The sequence below is a fragment of the Parambassis ranga genome, chromosome 17 (genome assembly GCF_900634625.1).
Source record: "Parambassis ranga chromosome 17, fParRan2.1, whole genome shotgun sequence".
Lineage (NCBI taxonomy): Eukaryota > Metazoa > Chordata > Actinopteri > Ambassidae > Parambassis > Parambassis ranga.
The window spans coordinates 14,828,726-14,844,834 of record NC_041037.1 but is presented as its reverse complement, the minus strand read 5'-3'; the positions used below and the strand labels follow the sequence as shown (position 1 = coordinate 14,844,834).

Sequence of the window (16,109 nt, the reverse complement as noted above, 5' to 3'; positions counted from 1 at the left end):
AAAAAAAGAGCTAAAACATGGAGTCTGTGACTTATTCAGCATCAAGGATCATGATGTGTACAAAGAGCCCAGCTGAGGGGAGAAGGTCTCCGTTCTTGTTGAGCAGAGGCACGTGTCTGTATCCTGTGTGGCAGCACACAATAGTTACAGTTAGTGATCAGAAAAAGAGAGAATATGAAGAGCTCTTTGTGCAGCACGTGCGAGACAGCTCTTCTCTCTCTCTGTTCATTTAAGAAGAGTGGTCACAAATCACTCACTGGCTCACAGTGGAAAAAAAATGACTAAACTCACCCATTTTTAGGCTGTTGAAAGGCAGTGTGTACTGTCCGACAAAGTCGTTATCAGATGCAGAGTCATAATCTTCAACGACAAAACGCACCAGTGCTAGCTCTGGCACGTACACGTCAAACTGGAAGTTATCATTCCATGCAGGGTTAAAGCCTTGAACAGAGAGTCAGAGGGTTTAAGTATCACAGATGTTACACATCATTCATGCCTGATGTCCACTCCACACATTCCAGAAATGACCTGATGCTTTTCTAAACATGCCTCATCTTCTCACATTTCCCAGAATGCATCGTGACATAGTAGCATAGAAACGCTGCCCACACACAGTTGCAGGTCTTGCATGTGAAGTCAACAAGAATATAAAACTGAAGGTGGATGGTTGACAAATGCCTGCCTATTGTAAACTATGTGTATATGTATAGATGTATGTAGTGAGGTACCGTTGTTATTCAGAGGACTGGTCTCTTTCTTAGCAACATCAGCAGGCACTCCATAGACTTCCAGTTTAACCAGAGGGTCCACTATGGAGGACTTCTTGTTGTTCACTTTGGGGAGCTGCTGGGCCGATATGATCTGGTGACAGGTGGGACACACATGATGACCCCGAAAGGAGCAAATACTTGGAAAGAGTTCCAGTGTCTTCACAGTGAAAACTCACCATGATGTGTAAAGTCTTGTGTTTGAGCCAGGCTCCTCGTGTAAGGGTGACGGGGTCGAACTCTGTGTCGCTGTCCCTCATGAAGGCAGGTTTCAAGACGTAGCCGCTCTTCCCGTTGACCAGGAATCTGCCCTGGTTCACATGCATGTCTTCACAGGCCGTCTGGAAGTTTAAGGCCACTGGAAAGAAAACACAGGGAATGCAGGGCATGCGATGAGTTGTCTGGAGAGCAGAGTCACATGAATAGTCTATGTTCTTTGTGTTGGTAGTATGATGCACCAATTTGGCAGCCAGCATTCCACAGGGGCACTGGGTTATAGTTAGAGGAGTCTGTCCTGTAGCCTGCAGGATAGATGCGGCTCAGTTTGTCCACATTATGCTGGATGTAAGCATTTGCTGCAGAAAACACAGAGGGACCAGTTAGTTATAGGGTCTAATGCAAAAACACTTGTAAGGTAAATCTTAAGGACTTCAGATTCTTCCTCACCTGACTCTTTAGCCAGTTTCTCTGCCTTTCCCTCCTTAAAGGATGCCATCTCATAGAAGCTCAAGTTTTGTCTGGCGTCCTCAAAGCCGTTGAAGTGGACGCTCTTGCAGTAGATCACCATGTCAGACAGCTCTTTTGCAAGTTTCAGTTTTTTCTTTAACACATAAAATCGAATTTAAAAGGTTATAAAATGAAAATGATGATGTGACTGCTAATGTGTTCTTTTATAAACTCTCCCAAAATTACCATGCATACCTTGCTCTTCTTCTCTTTTTGCTCCTCCTCATCATCATTTGAATCTTCCTCCTCTGTTACATCGATGTCATCATCAGCTTCTGCTGCCTCTGGAGTGAAACTGTCTTCCAGTTTGTTTAATCGTTTCCCTTTGATCAGGAACTTCCCCTTCAGCTCCTGGAATAAATAGCACACACACACACACAGACGTAACAATACAACAAATGTATGTTGCACAATGTATTCGGTCCATTTCTGCTTGTGTGTTTGCTGTCATTTTTGTTTGGCATTCTAACCTCTGGAGATGGGAAGTTTGTCGGCATTCCGTCACCCAGAGGAGCGGTGACGAGTGCACTGCCTAGGATGGAGCTCATGTGCTGGGCCATGACAGCCTGCTGCTCAACACTACAGTTGTTCTCCAAGGAGAGGATGACGGGGTAATCGGACGTCTGCAGGAAAAATGTAACAGTGTTACTGGAAGATCCGATGACACACAGGATACTGCTGGATGTTATTATTGTTAACACACCTTGAAGGCATACTCCTTAATGGCTTTGATTGCGTCTTTGAACAGGATCTTTGAGGTGAGTGTGTAGCCGTGGTAGATCACTGGCTCGTTATCGGATCCGTCCCAGCAGTCCAGCTCTACACAGCGACAGCCCTTCAGCAGAGCTCTGAGAGAGGCATAACCAGCATTAGTGACTGAATACTGGGATATGAACCAACATGACAATGATAAACGATCATTTGTTTATCTAAGCGTCCAGGTTGTGAGTGATGCACTGTGTGAGTACGCCATGAGCTAATAGGACAGATGGAAAAGCATTGCTGTTCTGTAGGAGGCTGAGGGTGGGAGAGCTGGATAAATATCTGCAGACAGCAGAGATTCTGTCAGTGATGGCACCACAGCTTATGTAGCTGAAATGATTCAAGACATCAAGGACAAATTATCAAAAACTGGATGAAACAGTTACCTAACGTAACCCTCTGTGCTGCTGGGCCCTTTGACCTGATCCTCTATGAGGTAGGTGTTGTGTGAGGAGGAGATGAAGTAGTGGTTGAGGGGCTGGCTCATATCCTGATACACGTCCTTGTGCTCTGGATTGAGAATCATGGCCTCTGGATGATGCAGGTACATGAGGAAGCCATCTTTGGTCAGCAGCTTCTTTGCTTTGGCTGAAAGACACGAAGAAGCAGATGTGTCAGAAGAACAACCTGATGTTAAGACCCCAAATAAAACTGAACATCAGATTAAAAGGTACTGACCGTTTTCATCTGGCTCATGCTTCTCAATGATTTTGTGAGCATCAGCCAGTGTGGCTTTCTCCATTTGCTCCTTCATCAGGAAGCTCACTAGGTCCTCGGGGCTCATAAAGCCTGTGGTCTTAGCATACTCCCCGTAGATCACATCAATTTCCTCTCGATGGGTCAACAGGTTGTAAAAACGTTCAATTTCTTCACCAGCCAGGGATCCAGAATTTGATGTGTCACATTTCTGTATTGTGAAAATACAACATGTAGGTAGGTTAACTGTGCTGTGCTGTCAGAATAAAGAGGTTTTCATGTTTAGAGACAACAAGCTCCGAGGGCATCACCTTGAAAAGCATTTCAGCATAGTCATCATCCAACTCGATGTTAATCAGACGCAGGAAGTCCTTCATCTCTGACAGACTCAGCGTGTCGTCTTTGTTCTTGTCTGCTTTTTTCAGGCAGTTGAAGATCCAGCTGTGATGTTTGTGATGTAAGGACTACATGTAATGTAATGACATTTCTGGCTGACGTCCACCAATTCCTGTAAATAAATATTCGCTATCATACAGTTTAAGGATACTGCTCTATCTTCTGCTGGCTGTTGAGGTTGTCTAAGTTGAAGACCAGCTTCTCTAGGCTCCTGACCCACTGCTTGGCCTCCTCCTCTGAGCTGGCGATGAGATCCAGGTTCTTGCGGCGGCCCTTGAACATGATGGAAAAGCAGCGGCCCTCCACATGCTCCTCCGTGTTCTTCTTCAAACCCTCTGACTGACGGCCAATCCGCACCGCAGAAACGTCATCGAGTGAAACTGAAGACAGGAGGAATGCGGTAAATGTTATTTTACCTTCAGCTGATAAAATACAAAGGATAAAAAAATGTCATCATGATTTTTTTTTAAAAACTCTGGTATCTTCAGACATCACAGGCCAACCTGCTTGGTAAACATAAGCCCTGCCACTTATCGAAGCCTGATGTGTGTACAGTTAAGTCGATGAATGCAGATTAAAGGGGTTGCATTCAAGCACTACACACGGTGACATCAATAAAGACACCACTATATTACAGTTATCAGTCAGAGATAACAGTGTGTGGATGTAAAGTGGGCACAAAATAAAACAAGAGCCCATTTAAACCGCTCCTACACACAGTATAAAAAAAAATCACTATCTCTACAAACAGCAGACAGATCACCGCTATCATAAGCAGCACAGATGTGTATGATAATACCAAGGACTTTCAGACAGAAATAATCTTTTACAGCCCTAACGTCAGCCTTACATTTCTACAATCCATGGAGTAAAAATCCCTTTTCAAGACATCAAAGATAGTTTGTATGTGTATTCACACAAGAAAAATGAAGGTGTGTAAAAAGATATGTGCAAGAGGTGTGCTGGTCATGGACACATCCAGGTGAGATGCTTGGACAGCACTCACAGGTGTGATTCTTATCGAACGTTTTCTTCGATTCACGCCACATGGTCTTGCAGTCCTCCTGCAGTCTGAAGTAGCGGGTCTTCTTCCAGGATGGGGAGCGGACCTTGAGGAGGTCTCCCCCCTGCAGGAGGAACTGGAGGTCTGGATCACCCTCCATACCTGAGAATGCAGGGAAAAAAAAGGTTAAAGGCTTAATCTCAGATCACCTGCCTTTAATTTATCTGAGCTGAACAGTGACAGGTCAAGACAGGTCAAGCCAGAAACCAAAACAAAATGATTAAATGCCATTTCCATGCAAAGCTTCAGAACTTTTTACATTAAAAATAAGAGCTGAGATGTGCTAAGCAACCATACAGTCTGACTCCAGATCCAGTCTTTGCATCTTTCTCCTGAAACCCTTCTTTGAAGTAACTGCAGTGCAGCCTACCTAGGAGCTTTACGTTCATTTGTATCACCTTCTGGCTTCTAGCATTGCGCTGTAGCTCCTCCGATTTGTCCAGTTCTGGCTGTTTTTGCAAGCAAGACATGTCGTTCTCAAGTGCTGCTGAAACGCGACTAGACCGGTGTGTGTTCAGAGGGCGTATAGAGACAAAGCAGTGTGTGTGGAAGGGCGTGTACCTTCCCCAGTCAAAGTCCATCAGCTGACACAGTTAGAGAGTATTTCTTAAAGTAGTTAACTTAAGATGAAGTCAAGTGAAGCCAGCAAAGAAAAAAAATAACGAAAATGTTGACAGTTAGCTTACTTTAGCTGCTAGCTCAAACGACAGTAATTTTAACTTTAAAGTTAGTTTACAGCTGACATTTGGTGTATATTTACAAATAAATATTATAATAGAGTTTATAATGTGGTGAAATAGATCTAAATAACATAAAATATAAAAATACACATACGTAATTTAACTATAAATGATAGAAAACATTACAACCTGCCTTACTGTCATCTGCCGCTATTGTTAACTGACGGGCTCCATCTAGTGGTGACACCGCGACACAGCTGCGTGCTGTGATTTAAGGATTTAACTCTCTCGCTCATTAATTAATAAAAAGAAGCAAACATGTCTATGACGACAGGTAAACAAACAGTGTGAATGGCGAGAGAGAGACAGAGAAAAACAAATACTGGTTTATATGACACCTCTCATATTATTCATCCAGAAGTTGCCAAAAAAAGCAACACTAACATGGTGTTTTTTTGGCAAAGCTCGGTTGTGTTTCCAGCCAGGTGAAACTTATCTGAATAAAAGGAGCCACACCTTTTGGCAAAGTAAACGGAATAGGTGCATATTGTGAAGAAGAAAAAAGATGACCCGCATTTACTAAGATCAATAGTACAATAGAAACTCTTTCCTTATGTTGGTTTAAGGGTTCTTTAAAAGAGATGCGCCTAAGAAAGTTGCACAAATGTTCCAAAAAAATGTGTCCTTACCGTTCGGCATGCTTTCGATCCCATTCGTTTCCATCCTCCGTTTCTCTTTTGTGCAGTCAGCTCGTGTTACGTTTCACGTGTCGCGTAAGTGTTCATGTAAAGTTGCTCCTTCTTTCCATGTGCGCAGCGTTGGGTAGAAAATCTAAAGTTTGGAGTCTCTTTGAATTGAATGTGAGAACTACACGACTATCAAGCGGAGACACACAGGTGGTTCCCTCCTGGCGGTGTGAATGGTGTCAGCACTGCTGCAGGCTTCAACACCGGTTTGACGAGACTGCCATTCAGACTGTGCTGCTGCTGATGTCACAGCAGCAGTGTAGGTTACACTAGTTTCTCTGTGCTGGTTAATAATCTTTTTCAGGCTACCCTGCATTAAAGGAACTATGCCTTCTGGCTCATTTTTCTTTCACTTGATTGGTCACCTTCTGTGCACCTGGAAAAAAAATCCACATGCCTTTTAAAATCCTGTTGTGTGTACACAAGTCTGTAAAACACTCCCAGAGCCTCAGAGCAAAAACATGACCAAGAGATAACTTTGAATAAACAGGGAAGAAACCTACAGACAAAACGCCTCAAGATACATTACAGCGTGGAAACCTGTGTCTTTAATGGATTAGTGCTAAAGCCAAGTGCGATTGTGTTTTTATGTGGACACCTGTTTCCCTTTTGAACACAAGACAAACATGATCAGGATGGCTGAATAGCAGAGCTGGCTCATTGCCAGTCCTCACAGTTGATACCTAGTTTGAGGATATTAGTTACACTGACACTCTTTTTTTAAAAAAACTTTTCTTTTCATGTGCAGCTCTAAGCCTTGGCAGAATAATAGCTCTGCAATCACTGTTGCGTTGAAGCTCTTGTGGCTCTCAGCACTTCCCTTTCAGGCCCGGCTTACAATCTGCGCACCGTCAGCATCAGGATGAGTGAGCTTTAATGCAGAATCAGGGGCGAGAGCTTCCGGGGGAAAGGGCCACCCACTTCCAAAAAAATCCACGGAGTCCAGGAAAACAGAGAAGCTGGGAGACTATAGGTGCAGCATTGTTTCTTAGTTTGCATCAATATTTGTCATTAGGAAAAAATGCACACAACAAGACAACAAATCCTGTGCATCAAAGTCATAAAGTGTATATTGTGATTGCTGAACACATTTGCCCTGAAACCAGAGAATGTAAAAGGCTGTCAGGATGTTAAAGCCTGTGTTTTTTGCCTGGTGTCTGCACCTGTAAAACAAGCAGGAACAGGCCCTGCTGTTTCGTCACATACCAGCCATATCTCTGCTGCATTAACCCAAAACATCCTCATGTCTCAGGGCACTAACACACATTATACTTTTGTTAATAACCCGCAGATACCTGTAGAAAAAAACAAACAAACAAACAAAAATGCTAAGGTTGTACCTGCAGCAACAATGTAACCATAGGAACATGTTTGGTAAACACCTCAACCGTTCATCAGGTTTCATCACACATTTTGGCAAATAAAAATATCAATATGGAGATTCAAAGTTTTTTGATTGGAGTTCCCGAAGATTATCTTCTGTTCAGTCTACAGGATGTTGAATGAAAATATCCCTTCACGAACTGATTTTTAAATGGAATTTGAAATACTTTAATTAAATAGTCCCAATATTAAAAACAAGTCTGTATTGAACAAGACACATTTCATATGTGAATTAAAACTGTAGGATGTATGTACGACACGCATGTTCAATTCATTTTGCACACAAACGTTTTTGTGTAAACAAAAATACAAGAAAAATGCAAGAAATGTCTAAAAGCAGACACTTAGCGCCCCCTGTTGAGTGCAGTGAACACAATTTTTCGGAAGCGAATGTATTTTAAAACGTAAACATATCTGTGTTTTAAATTCTAAACGCATGTATCTTAATATCACCGTTAACCAAATGTTACCCCCTGCTGTGGTTTTCGTTTGTGTGTTCTTGAGATTTTTTATACAGTGCGGTCTTTGCCACGCTCAAGATGGCGGCATCTTTGTTCCTCTTCCTGAGTTCGTACGTAACGTGATACGTCATGTCGCGCTCAAAGTTGTGTTGACAGGAGCGGTAGGAGTTGTCATCGAAACAGTAGCAGACGGCTTCATCGGAGCCGAATGGAGTAAATACAAATATATCTTTCCAGACGGCGTCTCACTAACTGTTCAGTCTGCACTGTTTACACTGTTTAAAACGACGACCATGGCAGATGACCAGTCCTCTCAGTCCTGGTCCATCGACAAGGATGACTATGAACTCAATGAGGTTATAGGTGAGTAGCTTAGCTTGCTAATGTTAGCATCTTAGCCTTACAGCGGTGTCAGCTGCCAATTGCTACTACCCTGTTAGCATTCCATGTATGTTGCTAACACAACTCATGTTACAACCCGTAGCTACATTTTAGCCAGCAGTTTCCCAATGGCAAGACCACATTAATTAACTGTCTTTGATAGTCGGGGTACGATAGCTTATTAGCCAGTCAGCATGAAGCTAAACGCCTAGCTAAAGCAATTTTAGCCTGGAGTACGTGAAGAGTCGTCCGTTGTTGAAGTGGGTGGTGCTGTCTTGCCGAAGGCATGATACGGCTTATAGTGAGCCATTCATACTTGCACAAGTCTAGATAACGTGACTGATGACTTTGAACGAAAGGTCTAATGGCTTATTGTTAATATTTGATTGAATTTGCACATTTTGCTGTAAATGATCAATGTTGTCCATTGTTGTGTGTCCTACACCACTTGACTGTACCCATATTTGTCAGCCATGGTACATAAGATGTCTTGTTCTGACTGCTGAATGTTACACTCCTCAGGGAGTGGAGCCACTGCAGTTGTCCAGGCAGCATACTGCAAGCCCAGAAAGGAGAAGGTGGCCATTAAACGCATCAACCTGGAAAAGTGTCAAACAAGCATGGATGAGCTCCTGGTAAGAAAACACAGCAGATATGGCCCAGTCTTTGTAATCCAGATACTCTCCTTGGGTGTGTTTTTTCTGCAAGTAGTGTGTTAGTGGGGTCAGATTGGTCAAGGACAGATTTAAAGCTTGATACCACAACAAACACTGAATACAAAGGCAGGGCAAAGTCAAGCTGTGCCGCTAGGACAAATTAAACACTAGAAAAGGCATTTCCTGAAGAAAATGCAAGTTTGATTGCATAAGCTGAAGCATTGCTTTGAACTCTTATCTGAACAATTGCTTTGAACTCTAATAATATAAAAAACACATCAGAATGCATATGAATAGAAGCTGAATGGCAGAACAAGAGCTGAATTACTCTGAACACAAGCTGAATCAGTTATAAAAGCAGCTGAATTAACCTGAACAGGAGCTGGATAATTGCTTTGAATAGCAGGTGAATTGTCTGATCTCGGAATAATAGCTGAGGCTTAGGGAGACTAAATGACTTTGATGTGGACATGTAGCAAACAGCTCCAAAGCGATGAATATGGCAGATATCATGTGTAATGATTGATAAAGAAGTAGCCGGCTACTATACAGCTGAAAGATGATCAATATGACAGATATAATGCCTAACGTCTGATAAAGACTACAAATATGGCTGTTTTCTATGCTTCTTGTGTGTTAGCCTGTCACCATGGTAGCCGCTCTGCCTGCCTAATTAAGCTGAATTAATGTTGGAGAGACAGGTGTGTCAGCCTCCTTTTACTCCTCTCAGGGCAGATCCCATGTATTTTAATGGGGGCTGCACCGTCTGAACAACTGTTTGGTTTTTCCAAACCAAAGCACAACCAGGGGCACCAGCAAGGTTTACGCTACAAATGTGTGCGATTCCATGTTAATCCAGTCACATATGTGGAGATGGCGGCGAGTTAGAAAATAGGTTTGCTCTTTTCCAGTCGCTTCACCATTTATATGGGCTGTGAATGAGGAAAAGGCCGGCACTCTCCCCAAACAGCTGGCTCTACAGGCATTACATTACAGGCAGGTTTGGTGTTGAGTTTTAAGAGACCCAAACCATTTTTCCTTTGAACTGGTGGCAAAATTATCCAGATGGAATACAGCCAGATGGAAGGTGCAGAAGTTTCAGCAGGATAGAGACACAGCTGTGACTGGGAATATGGGGCTTTAATGATTTATATAGGAGGTTATTTCTTTTCACACTTCACACACTCATTTCTTTTCAAGGACAGTCAAATATCCACATTACAATGCTTGCTGTCTGACATGAATATTTCATTACCCAGTCTTCTAGGACTTTCACCTACGCTTTGATTATGTAATTTACCAAGATCCCAAATCCACCTGTGTCTGTATTCTAGGTTAAAAATGTCTCGGCTTGGTGGCTCAGCGGTGATGTAATCCAGGTTACTCCATTGTCTCTTGTCTTAAGGACAGTGTACGCCTCCTTTAGGGTTTAGCTGTTTTATCTGCAAGGTTTTGTCTCTGAGGAATGGGTAATGGCAGGGATTAAGTTATTTCATCTAAGCCACACTCTTGAGTAAGCCCTTATTAAATAAAGTTCTAATCAGATTTGAAAGTGTAATATAAAGAGTTGGCTTCATGCTTGGCTTGGTATGCTGCAATTCCTGCTGAATTGCCGTCTCTTTATCCCACTTTCGTCTTCTGTGTGCAGAAAGAGATTCAGGCAATGAGCCAGTGCCACCATCCCAACATCGTGTCTTATTATACCTCCTTTGTGGTGAAGGATGAACTGTGGCTGGTGATGAAGCTGCTAAGTGGTGGTAAGTGCATTTGTTTCTGGTTTGACACTTGGATATGTCTTATCTTAAACATGACTTTGACTTCTTTTGTTGTACCCACCCTCTTTTATCTGAAGTAAGTTCAGGTTGAACTTGGAATATGTTTTTAGATGTATACACTAGGAAACCAGTCATAATAAACTAACAATAAACTTACATTTATTGTACCTCTAGTGTATGAGGTGGTGTAACATTTATCCTCATCATACATCCTTGACTGTGAAATATAAGATCTTGATTTATTAATATGTTCTTGGAGACATATGAAAACACACCACATCTATTCAGAGGCAGCAGATCACAACAGATACTTCAGCAGTGTGCTTCTGCTCCACATAGTTCTGGCAAGTTGCTTTTTCTTTAAAACCAGAGCACAGCTGCTGGTTTTGTTTACAGGACAAACCTTGAGATGTATTACTTTCATTAAGCTTTAAACCACTTGCCGTTTTCCCTTCATGTACTGCCAGCATGTCTCGTGACAAGCCTTTCCTCTTTCTCAGGTTCAGTTTTGGACATCATCAAGCACATCATCTCTCGTGGTGAGCACAAGACTGGAGTGCTGGACGAGCCCTGCATCGCCACCATCCTGAAAGAAGTCTTGGAGGGACTGGAGTACCTTCACAAAAACGGCCAGATTCATCGGTAGGGTGTAGTGATGTGTCGTGGCTGTTTGTCCTCTTTGAACCCTGCTAGCTAATGTGTCCTCTCACACAGTGCTGGAAGTGAGCTTTTCATCTCTGCATATGAGCATGTGGTTTGAACTAGACCTCGATTCCTTAATATTTAATGCATTGAAAATGCATAATTGAGGAGGTTTGTTTTACATAAAAGTTCCTTGCAGGAACACGCTGAACCACAGCTGAGGAGAAAGGCCTCTCTGTAGCCTTTGTTTCTTGTTTCATAGTAGCATCATGGTTTTCTTTACTAAAACTATTGTTTAGAAATGTGATTGCTTATTTTACTGGATAACTCATGGAGGCTAATTAGATTTGTTGACATATCAAGAGAGAATGATACGTATTTCAGTTTCAGCATGAGTGGACAGCATTTTAGTAGAGGGAGAGAGCAGCAGCTGATTGAGCTCAGATGCTGTGACTAACTCACTTACACCTAATCAGAAGAGATAGTCAGGGGGAATTTGGGGCCAGGGTTAATCCACTCCAGCTCTTTGTGGATAGTTTGCACTCTGTGCAGCAGGCAAACAGAAATCAGGTGGATTAAGGTGCGATAGATCAAAGGCACTACTTTAAGAGGTTTGTGCGGAGTGTTTGTTCATTTGTAGAACCGAGCCACGCCTGTGTTGGTGCAGGCATTGACTTGATATATTTAATTGTACCCATGATTTGATCCTCCTTTTCTTCTGGACAGTGATCTAAAGGCTGGAAATATTCTTCTTGGAGAAGATGGATCAGTGCAAATTGCTGGTACTGTGCTTTTGGTTCCTCCTGATATACCCTGTTTCAATGAAACATTATACTGAAATATTACAGTTGAGATGTTTTCTGTGCAGAATGACCTGAAAAGCTGAAGATGACCCACACTTTGTTTGATGGTTCAAAAATATTTTATTTTTTTCCCCCATCTTCCTGCTTCATTAACTCAAAATTAAACACACACCTCAGACTTTGGAGTGAGTGCCTTTCTAGCAGCAGGAGGAGATATGACGAGGAACAAGGTTCGGAAGACATTTGTGGGGACCCCTTGCTGGATGGCTCCTGAAGTCATGGAGCAGGTTGGAAGCTTCTTTGTGTGTTTTCTCCCTGTAATGCTTCAGCTCAGGTATAAAAGAACACTTTGTTCACGAGGTCTATTTTTAAACTGCAGGTTCGTGGCTATGACTTCAAAGCTGACATCTGGAGTTTTGGAATAACAGCTATTGAACTGGCCACTGGAGCGGCACCATATCACAAGTACCCACCAATGAAGGTAACTGTGTGTACATTGTTATGTCATTAGAGAAGAAAACCATTGAAATTTCTTAAACAAAAAGATTAACTCAGAAGGAACATTAGTAAATGTGTTTCTGTCAACCCAAACTGCTCAGAGTGAAACACCTGTTTTTGTGTGTTCAGTCACTGTAGCTGTTCTTTGCTGTCTCTAGGTGCTGATGTTGACTTTACAGAACGTCCCTCCCTGTCTGGAGACAGGCATCACCGATAAGGAAATGGTGAAGAAATATGGCAAGTCCTTCAGGAAGATGCTCTCCCTGTGTTTACAGAAAGATCCCGAAAAAAGGTCAGTTAGTCCCAAAACCATTTTTCTTGCCAAATGCTAGATTAAATTTGTGCTTGTTTTACTTTCCATTGGATGCCCCAGTTGTGTAATGAATGTAATGAAAAGCCTTGTGTTTCACTCCTATTTAGGCCAACTGCTGCAGAGCTGCTGAAGCACAAATTCTTCACAAAAGCCAAGGTGAGCCACGCAGCACTGTAATTAAAAAATAAATCAATGTCTAAAACGTTATAAAGACAAAGGTTTGTTTTTCTATTACAGAACAATGAGTACTTGCACGAGAGGCTCCTGCAGAAAGGTCCCACCATAACAGAGCGTTCTAAAAAGGTTTGACATCTATTACTAACACAATGATGGAACATTTTGTAAGATTGAATATCTAATGTTGAATGCTGCATCATGCTTGTATGCATGCCAAGGTGAGCTGTTTTGTTCAGGGTGTGTCCCAGTTTCTCAAATCTCCGCTGGGAAGTGGCTGAAAAGGATTACAGGGTGATAAATGAGTCAGTACTGAGTGCTGCTTTTCTTTAATGCAATGTGTAGGTGCGTCGGGTGCCTGGTTCCAGTGGCCGGCTCCACAAGACGGAGGACGGTGGCTGGGAGTGGAGCGACGATGAGCTGGACGAGGAGAGTGAGGAGGGCAAAGCTGCTGTGGCCGCTCTGAGGGTGAGGCCCTGCGTGCCTAATGTAGTTCATAAGGCAGCTTGATTGTATTTTTTGCACAGTGGCTGTTAAACCAGTAGATAGTGCTGTTGTACTGTTGTGGTGAACATTAGCCAGGCATTTGTAATTCATGTTGCTTCATGTCAATGTACTTACAGTTTCACTTACTCAGATTTTAGTTTCATGTTGCTGCAACTTTGTGGGAGCTAACAGATATTTATATACACATTTTTTCAATGACCAACAATATTACTGTATTGTTCTAAATATTAGATGGTGTTTTTCCTCGGAAATACACCTTAAAAACATGGGGTCCTCTCATATGTTTGAAATTATTTCGATACGATTTGGTCTTCAAAAAGCCGTTTTCCAAACATCTTGAAAAAGGGGAGGGTCATGTTGTATTTAGAACAATACAATGTGTAAACAAATCCAGTGTTTCCTGCCACCACACCTGTACCACATGCTCGATTATTGTCCAGTTAATTGACATCTAGGTGTGGGATTTCACTGTTCTGTCTGTCAGTTATGTTTTTTTTTGTCACACACTTTGTGTCAAATTTCTTCAATCTTTTAATGCTCCATCAGTCCATATATTGAGGGGATAAGAGGAGAATTGCATGTATGTAATTCTGACAATCTGTCATGTCCATTCTGCAGTCGCCCAGGGTGAAGGACGGCTCCCACAATATGGAGGTAAGTCCTTTTGTAGTGGACATGACGTGAAAATCTTGGATTAATTGACTTGCCATAACATACCAATCTGCATGACTCATTGGTGTTATGTATGTCCTTTGTTTTGTTTTTCAATAATAATGTAAAGTTAATTTAAGTGATTTATTTAGAAATGTGTCTGCTGTAGCTTTTCCCACCAGCAGATAGCTGCGCAGCACATCTGCAGCCACCAGGTGCAGTACAGGAGAGACCTGCCACAGTTGGTCAGGCAGGAGAGGAAGCTCCACCACAGGCTCCCCCTCAGACAGCCAGTCCTTCACACGCTCCTGCTGTCCAGGTAACATAGACGTGAAACATAAATAAAAACACAGGGTGCTCTCTTTGAAAGTGAAAATAATATTCTGTCTTGCTGCTCCTGTTTAAGGCCCTCAAGGTGGTTAATGTTGCTTTAACCTGTGGTGTTTTCTTAGCAGTGAGCTACAGCTGTACATTTAGCATTGTCACCAGTAATTGATAATTACTGTTGTACTTTTGCAGGATCCAGCTGCCTCATCCAGTGTTCCCATCAGCCTCGTCCTGAGATTGAGGAATCCCAAGAAGGAGCTCAATGACATCAGATTTGAGTTCATGCCTGGAAGAGGTATGGAATGCTCACAAAGCATGAGTATCATGTCCTCATTCACATACTCCAGCCTCACTCCTTTCTTTTTGGGTTTTTTTCTACTTTTCTGTCTTCAGACTCTGCTGATGGAGTTTCTCAGGAGCTGGTCTCAGCTGGTCTGGTTGATGGGAGGGATTTAGTCATTGGTAAGTAAGACAATGCATTTCAAAGATAATCTGATGAAGTGAGGGAACCACCTTGGTTTTCAAGGGTTTCTGTGTAACATTTGCATCTAGCAAATTCAGGGTATACGTATGTATATTTTCAGTCTTAGCAACTAACTAGGGTTGAAGACGAGTCTTCTTGTCCATTCTCAGGGTTTGATTTCCTGACATTGTCCTCTTACTTCCTTTTTCTTTCTTGTCTAGTTGCTGCCAATTTGCAAAAGATTGTTGACGATCCTCATAGTAACAAAAATGTTACCTTTAAACTGGTAAGCACACAAACTGAAACATTTTTCAGACTTTGCTGTGACAAATAGGTTTGGCTGATTTGTGTTTTTATTTTGTTTTGTTTTCCAGGCGTCTGGCATAGAGGAGTCAGAAATTCCTGATGACATTAAACTCATTGGATTTGCGCAACTCAGTATCAGTTAAGTCGAACAGAACCAGCTGCAAAAGACAGAAACAAATGGTGTTGTACAGCTGCATCGTAGTCAATTCCAGGAAACCACTACTGCCAAAGAAAGGAAAGGTGTGTAAGGAGGAGGAGGAGGACCCACAGACATGAGGCTGGCAGGAGTTTGACACTACTGCAGGATGCATGAGGACCACATCCAGGGGTTCATCACAGGAATCACACTTGAAAAGTTTACAGTGCGCTTATACAGTAAATGGGAGAAGAGATGCAATCAACTATATCAGATCCTAGATTCTTTTTTCCCCTTCCTCTTCATACACAAGCACAATCCAAACCATCTCCTGCCAGTACTGGAAGTTATATGCCTTTCATTTTTCTTTTTGTTTTTGTTTAATCAACTGTGCCACAAAACTCATTAAAGAGTGTCGTGCCACCTTTACATGGCACTTTATGCTACACTGAAACTGAAAAGTGTAAGTTCAGCCTTAGTTATTTTAACACTTATGACTGAAGAATTCAGTCTGTGATTATTAGGTGTGTTACACCTTTCCAAAAGTTCCCTAAACATTGATATAGATCATTTTAAACCCATTGTAGCAAAGTTTAAAAAGTGGAAAAATAAACCCCAAAGCAGTGTGATGTATTCTCACCTCTACAGGAGAGGAGTAAAAATCCTGTCTGCAATGCTGAGAACATTCATTACCACTCTGATAACTACGACACAACACTGTCAGATGGCGTTTCCCTTGCTGTTTAAGACAGGATTATTTTCACAGACTAAGACTTGCCTAACATTATTATACTATG

General features: G+C 42.2%; 2 protein-coding genes across 4 annotated transcripts; one reads left to right on the top strand and one right to left on the bottom strand.

Moving 5' to 3' along the window:
• Positions 1–6,170, bottom strand: LOC114449262 (1-phosphatidylinositol 4,5-bisphosphate phosphodiesterase delta-1-like). Of its 3 annotated transcripts, none has more exons than XM_028426763.1 (15): positions 5,780–6,170; positions 4,354–4,512; positions 3,499–3,727; positions 3,263–3,392; positions 2,934–3,162; positions 2,642–2,843; positions 2,197–2,341; positions 1,964–2,116; positions 1,689–1,844; positions 1,434–1,587; positions 1,226–1,342; positions 947–1,125; positions 729–861; positions 292–441; positions 1–123 (listed from the first exon to the last, which is right to left on the bottom strand). In XM_028426763.1, exons 1-15 carry the CDS (start codon positions 5,811–5,813, stop codon positions 32–34), a joined length of 2,262 nt encoding a protein of 753 aa, XP_028282564.1. In that variant the 5' UTR covers positions 5,814–6,170; the 3' UTR covers positions 1–31. The 3 variants fall into 3 exon arrangements, with proteins under 3 accessions (XP_028282564.1, XP_028282566.1, XP_028282563.1); XM_028426765.1 differs by lacking the exon at positions 5,780–6,170 and adding an exon at positions 4,809–4,926; XM_028426762.1 differs by lacking the exon at positions 5,780–6,170 and adding an exon at positions 4,781–4,913.
• Positions 6,171–7,839: 1,669 nt separating this feature from the next.
• oxsr1a (oxidative stress responsive kinase 1a) lies at positions 7,840–15,914 on the top strand. Its single transcript, XM_028426766.1, has 17 exons — positions 7,840–8,043; positions 8,584–8,696; positions 10,366–10,474; positions 10,993–11,134; positions 11,861–11,916; positions 12,115–12,224; positions 12,317–12,418; positions 12,594–12,727; positions 12,856–12,904; positions 12,986–13,051; positions 13,268–13,390; positions 14,048–14,083; positions 14,250–14,399; positions 14,600–14,702; positions 14,801–14,869; positions 15,092–15,156; positions 15,245–15,914. The coding sequence occupies exons 1-17, from the start codon at positions 7,974–7,976 to the stop codon at positions 15,317–15,319; spliced, it is 1,572 nt and encodes a 523-aa protein (XP_028282567.1). The 5' UTR covers positions 7,840–7,973; the 3' UTR covers positions 15,320–15,914.
• The last annotated feature ends 195 nt before the right edge of the window (positions 15,915–16,109 follow it).

Excerpts from the sequence above, each read along its gene's own strand:
- oxsr1a (XM_028426766.1), top strand. The coding sequence starts at position 7,974 with ATGGCAGATGACCAGTCCTCTCAGTCCTGGTCCATCGACAAGGATGAC. Across the intron at positions 8,697-10,365 it reads CAAGCATGGATGAGCTCCTG|AAAGAGATTCAGGCAATGAG; the intron begins GTAAGAAAACAC and ends TTCTGTGTGCAG. Across the intron at positions 13,052-13,267 it reads TAACAGAGCGTTCTAAAAAG|GTGCGTCGGGTGCCTGGTTC; the intron begins GTTTGACATCTA and ends TGCAATGTGTAG.
- LOC114449262 (XM_028426762.1), bottom strand. The coding sequence starts at position 4,880 with ATGTCTTGCTTGCAAAAACAGCCAGAACTGGACAAATCGGAGGAGCTA. Across the intron at positions 1,343-1,433 it reads GAAACTGGCTAAAGAGTCAG|CAAATGCTTACATCCAGCAT; the intron begins GTGAGGAAGAAT and ends TGTTTTCTGCAG. Across the intron at positions 862-946 it reads ACAAGACTTTACACATCATG|ATCATATCGGCCCAGCAGCT; the intron begins GTGAGTTTTCAC and ends ACCTGTCACCAG.